This window comes from Poecilia formosa, unplaced genomic scaffold (genome assembly GCF_000485575.1).
Source record: "Poecilia formosa unplaced genomic scaffold, Poecilia_formosa-5.1.2 Scaffold455, whole genome shotgun sequence".
Lineage (NCBI taxonomy): Eukaryota > Metazoa > Chordata > Actinopteri > Cyprinodontiformes > Poeciliidae > Poecilia > Poecilia formosa.
This window is the reverse complement of record NW_006800394.1, coordinates 334,445-343,238: the sequence shown is the minus strand read 5'-3', so window position 1 is coordinate 343,238 and position 8,794 is coordinate 334,445. Positions and strand designations below refer to the sequence as shown.

The following is an 8,794-nucleotide window of genomic DNA, read 5'->3' as shown; positions in this document are numbered from 1 at the left end:
CGAGAACATACTAAAACAGGCCTGAAGACAGCTTCGTAGAAATAAAAAATATCACAAATAAGTGGTGATGTCTGTCACAAAATCCTGATGGCAGTTTACTGAATGTTATTCTCGTCATTTCTTATCCTTTTTCTTTGAATTTGTGTCTCCTTTAGAGTCACTTCCTTCCCCAGGAAACCTTTTGGAAGTTGAGACAGATATTGTGGGAAATGGTCAATGCAGTTGTGATTACAGTGAAATATTAGGAGACCAGATTACTGACAACATGATATGTGCTGGGTTTCGTGAAGGAGGGAAGGGACCATGTTTTGTAAGTCTTAACTGTTTTTATCAGATTTCACTTCCTGCACTGATTTCTTCTCCTCACCTGCTTCAAACTAAATGTTTCTGGTCCTACAGGGAGATTCTGGAGGTCCACTAGTGACCAAGCAGGGTGATCGATGGATTCAGGCTGGAATTGTGAGTTTTGGTGTTGGTTGTGCTGAGCCAAATTTCCCAGCAGTCTATGCAAGAGTGTCCCAGTACAATGACTGGATCAACAGTCACATCACTAGAAACCAGCCGGGCTTCATCANTGCTGAGCCAAATTTCCCAGCAGTCTATGCAAGAGTGTCCCAGTACAATGACTGGATCAACAGTCACATCACTAGAAACCAGCCGGGCTTCATCAGATTCACGTCCAACGGGACGGACAGTGACTTAAACGTTTCCTGTACAACCTTCAACCCTACTATTCATCCACAAATCACAACAACTGAACCTCAGCGTGAGTATCTTGATTTCATTGATTTTGTGATAAAACAAAAAACCTATAAAAGGATTTCAAGACGTATCAGTTATTTGCTAATCACACCAACAAAAATGTTTAACAAAAGTCTCCTTTCTGTAGCCTATCAGAGGTAACAGTAAACCTGACTCTTGTCATGTTTTAATGTATTTGTAATCAGCCACTTGTTTTCTGTCACAGAGAGATCAATATTATCCTCTAATGATAGAAAGGGACAGCTTCAATCTGAGACATTGTTGCCTGGTCTATTTAAAGATGCTGATTCTTTGTACGTAGATGCTGTCAAGTTTTTAACAACCTCCTTGACATTTGGGATCGTAATCTGAAAGATCTCAATCACCTGTGGGAATAAAATAAAACTGAAAAATAGAATTATATTTACTGTCCCACAGTGGGGAAATTCAGGTGTAGCAGCAGCAAAGTGATGGGATATTGTGGCATGAAGGTTCACATCAGGCGCGGAGCTATAGGCCCGGATGGGTGCCGGGGAGGGAGGAATGGTTTCAAGTCGCTTAAGTCGCTTTAATGTCTGATTATAGACCAGTGGTTCTTAACCTTTTTTGAGGTACCGAACCCACCAGTTTCATATGCGCATTCACTGAACCCTTCTGTAGTGATAAATAAAATATGATTCCCCCCCAAATTCAAGACATAGGGGTGACCCAACTAGAGTCTAGTTGGGTCACCCCATGATCACTAAGTCTTCTTGAAAGGTAAAGTCTCTGAAAACAGTTCTTCAAAATATAGTCAGTGTTTCAGCAAAGTTGAGCTGACTGTCCAGGAACGAGCCAAGGTATTAAAATCTGCCACAGTTTCAACAGGTTGGCCATCGAGAGAAACTGGAACCACTTTAAGGTCTCGTTTAGATCAATTAATTAGCTCTACAATCTTATAAGAATGAAAAATTAATAATAAATAATAAAGACTTTGCGGTATTCTGATTTAGTAATGTAATTATATTAGTTGTGTTACCACCCCACGCCACTAGAGGCAGTACCAACCCCAAAAAGATACGACTAAGGAGCAGATTTAGAAGTACACCGAAAGCAACAGAATTTGGTAAAAACCGTGAGTTTCCTGAAGTAATTAAAGACACAAGTTCAAATCCATGCTGAGAGTGGAGCTCCTCCAATCAGGGCTCCTCCGCAGCTCTGATTGGCTCAGCAATGTAACGTGATCCTCTGGAGCAAGTGATGGCAAAGCGGGGCGTCATCACGACTTTACACAGGTGTCTTTACCTCCGCGGCAGAGGCTCCGCCGAACCCCTGAGACCGACTCATAAGAACCACTGTTATAGACGGGGGCTACACAGTGGCGCAGTTGGTTCTGGGTTCGATTCCCAGCCCCGGTCTTTCTGCATGGAGTTTGCATGTTCTCCCTGTGCATGTGTGGGTTTTCTCGGGTTTCCTCGACAATCCAAAAACATGACTGTCAGGTTAATTGGTCTAAATTGTCCCTAGGTGTGAGGGTGACCCCGCCTCTCGCCCGGAACGTTAGCTGAAGATAGGCACCAGCACCCCTCCCGACCCCATAAGGGACAAGGGTGTAAAGAAAAGGGATGGATGGATGTTATAGACGGAGAAAGTGCGCCCTCGCCTGTTCAGAAAGATGTATGTAATGTTAAAGTTTCTGTCCCTCAATGGAATATTCAGTAGTCAGTGACTTTTTGACTCACAGTTTAGCCAATGTGCTTCTAGGTAAAAATGAAACGAGAAACGCCCTCCTCTCCCCGCTAAATAGTTTCCAGCAGCGCAGGTGATACACCTGAGGGCAGTGGCGCAACTGCACATTAGTCAGGTGGATGCGAAAACATAAATCCCCCCCCCCCAGGCGACGCTACGTGAAGTGTAAAACTCGCTACATTTACCTCGTTGTGTGCGAGAGGTGAAGGAGCGTGAGGCGCGCTGAACTGTATGGGAAAACATGATCGGCGCGTCGCCCCCTCCAGACGGGGTTTTGGCGCCCCCTCTGGTGCTGCGCCCCTATGCGTTGCATGTGCTGCATACCCACTTTTTGCGCCTCTGCCTGAGGGGCCCGGTCATTGGCCCCGCCCCCCGGCCCGACGCTGACTTGTTCCGCTAGTGGTTCACATAAAGACAAAATAGAAAGAAAAACTTTATTTATCAGATTGTATGTCGTTTTGCTGTTATTCGGCACAGACTCCAGTTTTCCATGTGGTCCATGATGCCAACAGTGACGTCAGACCACTTTTTTCAGTAACGAGTAATGCCACAGTTACTTGATTTGCTATTTCAAATCAAGTAATCAGATTAAAGTTACTTGTCCAAATCACTGTACTTTACTATTTTTTTTATTTTTGTAATTCATTTCCTCTGTGTGTCTTGGGGAGTGATCCCCGTTTCTATGCGACAGTCAGCAGCTGATGGCTCGCCAGGACAGAAATGTAAACAATGGAGGGAGATGCGCATTTTGTTGCTGGAGAAAAAGGAACTGTTTTGAGTTTCTGTCGCCAAGTGCAACTGTTATAAGCAGCTTTGGGCTTGTTTTTTTCTAAAGTTGTTAGCAAACTTAATAAGTTGTAGGTTATTTTTGGGCTTGTTTTTGAACACTTATTTGGGCTTAGAAATAAACAGATAAGCCCCATAATTTGTCTGACATCCAGGTAGTTTTAGTCAAGCCTTCCAATTCCATCTATTCCCTGATGATCCGTCCCGCTGTGTCTTTGTTAATGTCAAGTTAATTGCTGTGAATGACGTCGAACTTCGCTTTGCGCTCCAGAAAACTGCAAACATCGAGACTAATATGAACAGCGTTTATAAACGCCATTATGATCTTTAATATTAATGTAGTTGTCATAAATCTGAGGTGTGGAGCCGCAGGAGGAGCTCTGTGCGCTGCGCTCTGACAGTGAACAGAACCTGGAGGCTGAGTCAGGGAGGGGAACTCTAAAATTATCCTTCTTAGAGTTTTCCAGACAATACTGGAACACACACAATCACACACAAATTACTACTACTGTTGTAACCATTAAACAATCTCCCCTTCAGTACAACCTTATAAGTGGAGACACATTGTTGATGTTAACCTTTATAAAATAACTTGCAATGAAGTTTTGGCAAAGCTCAATGTAATATTCACAGGTGGCAGAGCGTTGTTAGAGCTGCTGAAAGTAAATAAAAAAGTTACTTTTAATGTAACTTAGTTTCCAAATCAAGTAATCAGTAATCTAACTAAGTTACTTTTTCAAGGAGTAATCAGTAAGCCGATTAAAGTTACTTTTTCAGAGTAACTATGCCATCACTGGATGCCAACATATTTGAATTGTTTTTTTATTATTTGTTGTTTTTAATTCTCTATAATTGTGAGTTTAAATAGCTTTTCACTGACGATGTCTTCCCGTAACATAATTACCCAGTGATATTTTTACATTTCCTGTCAATTTAACATCTTTTAAATTGACAGAACATCAAATGCTCATGAAATATTAATGAATAATCTGATGTGCAAAGTGTGATGTTGTTGACTGTGTTCTATGACTTTGTATTTTTGTGTTCTTATGATGTAAAGCACTTTGAAATGCATTGTTCGTGAAAGGTGCTATACAAATAAAATTTGATTGATTGATTGATTGATTGATCTTTTAATACAAAAACATGGTGTACCGCTGGTGAACCGCCTCGGCGCCTCGACCACCGAGCTTAGCAAGTTTTTGGGAAGGAAACTCTGCATCGCCCATTAAGTGCAGCAGAAAGACCCCAGATAGCTCAGAGTGTTATTTTCAGGAATGTTCCTCACTGTTTAAGGAAACATTTGGAAACTTCAGGTGAAGTTCTGAAAGTCTGAATGACATCTGTGCCAATTAAGCGTCACAAATGGGTTTGTGAGAGATGTTTCATTCTGTCTACCTGTGTCTTCCTCCTCCAGGTGTGGTCTGTGGACAGGCCCCACTGGCTTCCAGGATTTCGGGTGGAGTTTCTGTGGCGTCGGCCGGTGCCTGGCCGTGGATGGCCAGCTTACTGAAGAACGGCCAGCACGTGTGTGGAGGGACGCTGGTGTCTGAGAAGGACGTGCTGACCAACGCCAACTGCTTCTCAGGGTACGCTGAAGCTGAGCATGACGGGAGAAGAAACATGCCAACATTATACATTATTACCATTAATAGAGACAACTTAATTTTTAAACTGGTAAAATAATTTTCTGTTCAGCTCTAATTCAGTCCATCCTCTCTCCCTCAGCCCCCCTAATGCCTCTGAGTGGATGGTCGTGTTGGGTCGGCTAAATCAGAACGGCGTGAACCAGTTTGAGAAATCGTTTGATGTGGTAAATATCAGCATGAGCAACCTGACGGGAACCAACATCGCAGTGCTGACGCTGTCGTCGTCCCCCACCCTGAACGAATACATTTGGCCGATCTGCCTGGACAACGGAAGAACATTCCCAGAGGGAGCCGTATGCTGGGCCGCCGGCTGGAGCCCTGGAGCAGGAGGAGGTGATGCTGGACTAATCATGAGAACCAATGCAGATCAAACCACTTTACCAGAAATTACAGCTTCTTTATTTTCTCCAACTTTAGAGGAACCTTTGCAGCAGTTCCAGACAAAAGTGCTAAATTGTGGGGATGCATCAGCAGCAGACAGCATGTGCACAGAAGACTTTACTCTGGGACAGGTACACCGGGGTTTATGATGAATTCCGAATTTGTGTTTTCCAGCATTACAAAACCTTATTTAAGCTGCTAAAATGCTGAAGCCAGTATGATTTCAATAGAAAAACAGATCAATCTCATTCTATTTACAGGTGCATCTCGATGAATTAGAATATTATCAAAAACATATCAGATTATCAAGAAAGACATTCTAAGCAAGCATTTTCTCAGAATATCAGTATTTATTCTGTATGCTGTATGCAGAAATTATATTTTTATTTATTGAATAAGGAAAAGAGGTACCCTGATAAAGAACAACCGTAACCCCACATTCTAAGCAGTGAATGTAAATAAAAATTGATTTAGCAACAAAATAAATTAAACATGTTAAGCATGTTTTTGCTATATGTGATACAGGATCTACTGTAACCTCTGACAAACTCCCATAAGCTGAAATAAGCAGCTTTAGTCTGAAAACATTTCCCTTGTGTTTAGTTTTAACATGGAGAGCTGACGATGTTTTGGTACGATCTTAAAAACTGAAAACTGGACTCTAAGCATTAGCTGCTGGAGGTGTGAATGTGGGGAAACTAGAGGGACTTTGGTGGTTGGTAAGATGGTTTAAAAGGTTGACTCAGAATATTTAGCGGATGATACGTCTTCTCTCTGTTTCAGGGCGACTCTGGTGGTCCGCTCATGTGTAAGCAGGACGGCTCCTGGTTCCAGGCAGTGGTGCTTTCATATAATAATACCTCCAACAGAAGGAAACGGGCCAGCATGAAGGTCTTTGAAAAACTGAGCCGTTTTCAGGCTTTCCTGACCAAGACACTGGGACCGTTCTTATCTCCAGCAACCGTCATCACCGCCGTCACCACCAACATCACAAATACCACAAATGCCACAACCCCCAACCCCATGACAACCAGTGGGGTGATAATGCCTCACTTCCCCTCCGTCCTCTTAGGCCATCTTCTCCTCTTAACTTTATGCCTCCAACTCTTCACATAAGCAGCATTTATACTGTCTGATTTACAAGATATGACACAGATCAAGCAGGTGATGGTGTTTTAATTTTAGCCCAAAATGCTCCCTGGTACTTTACAGCTTGTTTCTGGTTTTGGTTATTCAATGCAGATCTAAAGGATCAGAAGCGTTTGGCAGCGACTTTCAGGCTGAAAACATTTTTCTTTTCATCCACAGAAGAAACTAAAAACATAAAGCAAAAATAGTTCAAAGGCTAAACCTGACATGGTTGTAAAATCAACCTTGAAAAATCCAAACAAATGTATCAGATCTATAAAGATTAACCAACAGAAATGTACTCAAAAAAGGCTCAATTTAATCATATCCAGTTTTCCTGAAGTTTTATCTTTACCAGATTACTGTTATATATTGTAAACATGACTTGTTTCTGTTTCTTTATTAAAACAAATAATTTTATGATATTATGCACACTGCTATGATGCTAATAAAAAAAAATAGATTTTGATTTATAACAAATACAGTTTCAAGAAACATTATAAAACCAAACAATAAATTTTTATCTTCATTTTAGAAAATAAAAAATAAGGTGTGGAGAACGATTCAAGCAGAACGCCTTTTTGTTATATTAAAAATACACTTTCAATATATATATTAGTAATGCATTTAAATTACACTAATATATTACTAATATATTAGTAATGCATTTAAATTACACTTAATTTTTATTTTTGATTTACTGCTATTGCTAATAAAGTACAATTTTAATTACTCATAAGTCTTTATTTATACTTTGTAAATGACATGCGTAACTACACTACAGTACTTACATTGCTTTATGCTACAATTACATAGAAAGATTAATTACACAAGATGCCCAAGGTAATTCAAATATTTTGTTTTATTACCAACATTTTTAAATTGTCCAATTTTACTCACAACTTTATGAACTTTACATAAATTATCAGTTTACACATCTAAAGTGAACACATGAACATGAAAATTTAAGTGTGACAATAAAAAATGACAGTGAGGATCAACGACAGAACATTCCCGTTCACTGCACTTTACAGAAACCTACAAAAAAGAACAATAGAGCAATTACAATTTTAAGACGTTTTGTACTCGCTGTGTATGTGACATCATGAGAACTGATGATGATTGGGACCGGATGCCTGGGGGGGAAAAACATTTCTGGGTTTCTTCTTTGCCTGTTTATGTTAGAAGTAGAAAAAAAAAACTGTCAGTAATGTCATAGAATCAGTTGATGTTGGCATTAACTATGAAGCTGTTTTAAGTGTGGACTTAAGGAGACAAATTACCTTAAAATCTTTCCATCCATGATCTGAACAGGCTGATCCCTGCAGGGTGGTGAGGAGGGCTGGTGGTGCCCATCTCCAGCAGCCATCAGATGAGAGGCAGGGTTCACCATGGACAGGTCACCAGTCCATCACAGGGCCCTGAAAGCCAACAATAAATAAAATGTATGAAAGAGAAATGTTAGATTGACAAGGGGAAAAATTCTGCCCAGTTATCTTTAAATCAAATCATGTTTATTAAGTACTTGGTGTTGGTAACACACCAGTTTTTGCTGTTGAAAATGTAGCTAGCTCCTCATTGAAAAAACAAAAACAAACTTACATCATGAAGACGATGTGGAGGTTCATCCTCAGAGCTGGTTGGTGATCTGGTGGAGCCAGAGCCTCTTCTGAGACAGAAAGTCTTTAGTTTCCCAACACCTGAATCTCTGCTTCCTTTCATTTGCTTGCAAACATATGTTGAAGATAAAAACATTAATGAACGAGTTATAACAACCTCACAATATCAAAGTCTCTCTGTCTTATGGAGCTTAATTAAAACCAGGTTCAGTTTATGAATAAAAGTATGTCGCAACAAACAGCCTCCATGCAGTTATAACGTGAAGCTGAATGATTGCTATAGTAATAATCATACAAGTCACAATAACATTGATAAAATAATTATTTATGAAACCAACGTAAGTTATAAATCTTTACTTCACTGTTTATAATTAAATGAAGATAATTAATAAGCAAACTTACCACTAGCTAGCAACACGTTAGCATCCTTCGTCCCTCGGGGCTCCTTTTGTGACCCACATTTCATTTCCATCGGTTGTTGTCCCGTTGAGTTTCCGTCTAACTCGGACTAAAACGTCACCAGCTTGAATTTACCAAAATTAGTAATTATTGTCAAGGCCCTCTCTACTTTTAAGGCAATATTATGCGAGTAAAAATGGCGAATTTAAACAGCGTCTATTATCTTCTCTGCGTTCAAGTTTTATCTAGTCTTTATGGCGTTTTTTTTTTTTTTTTTTTAATGAAAGTGTGCAATACCGCCACCATCTGGTCTGGAGTGTGAACTGGAGCTAATGCCGTTGATTATAAGGTTTTACATCACAC

At 40.3% G+C, this 8,794-nt stretch overlaps 1 protein-coding gene and 2 long non-coding RNA genes across 3 annotated transcripts in view; 1 reads left to right on the top strand and 2 right to left on the bottom strand.

The window, feature by feature from the left end:
- Nucleotides 1–4,734, bottom strand: part of LOC107833797 (uncharacterized) — an 18,988-nt gene extending 14,254 nt beyond the window's left edge. The window contains exon 1 of the long non-coding RNA XR_001659562.1: nucleotides 4,654–4,734. This is a non-coding gene — a long non-coding RNA (uncharacterized LOC107833797). The remainder of the gene's footprint in view (nucleotides 1–4,653) is intronic.
- The window catches only part of LOC103155919 (transmembrane protease serine 9-like), a 15,508-nt gene extending 8,468 nt beyond the window's left edge, over nucleotides 1–7,040 (top strand). The window contains exons 6-12 of the mRNA XM_016663912.1: nucleotides 156–310; nucleotides 400–546; nucleotides 643–766; nucleotides 4,673–4,844; nucleotides 4,984–5,237; nucleotides 5,322–5,416; nucleotides 6,069–7,040. Of these exons, the coding sequence (XP_016519398.1) occupies nucleotides 156–310; nucleotides 400–546; nucleotides 643–766; nucleotides 4,673–4,844; nucleotides 4,984–5,237; nucleotides 5,322–5,416; nucleotides 6,069–6,401 (1,280 nt within the window). The 3' untranslated portion in view covers nucleotides 6,402–7,040. The remainder of the gene's footprint in view (nucleotides 1–155; nucleotides 311–399; nucleotides 547–642; nucleotides 767–4,672; nucleotides 4,845–4,983; nucleotides 5,238–5,321; nucleotides 5,417–6,068) is intronic.
- Nucleotides 7,041–7,390: 350 nt separating this feature from the next.
- LOC107833791 (uncharacterized) lies at nucleotides 7,391–8,219 on the bottom strand. The gene is made up of 3 exons (XR_001659555.1): nucleotides 8,016–8,219; nucleotides 7,697–7,834; nucleotides 7,391–7,585 (listed from the first exon to the last, which is right to left on the bottom strand). It is a non-coding gene; the product is annotated as an uncharacterized LOC107833791 (long non-coding RNA).
- Between the last annotated feature and the right edge of the window lie 575 nt (nucleotides 8,220–8,794).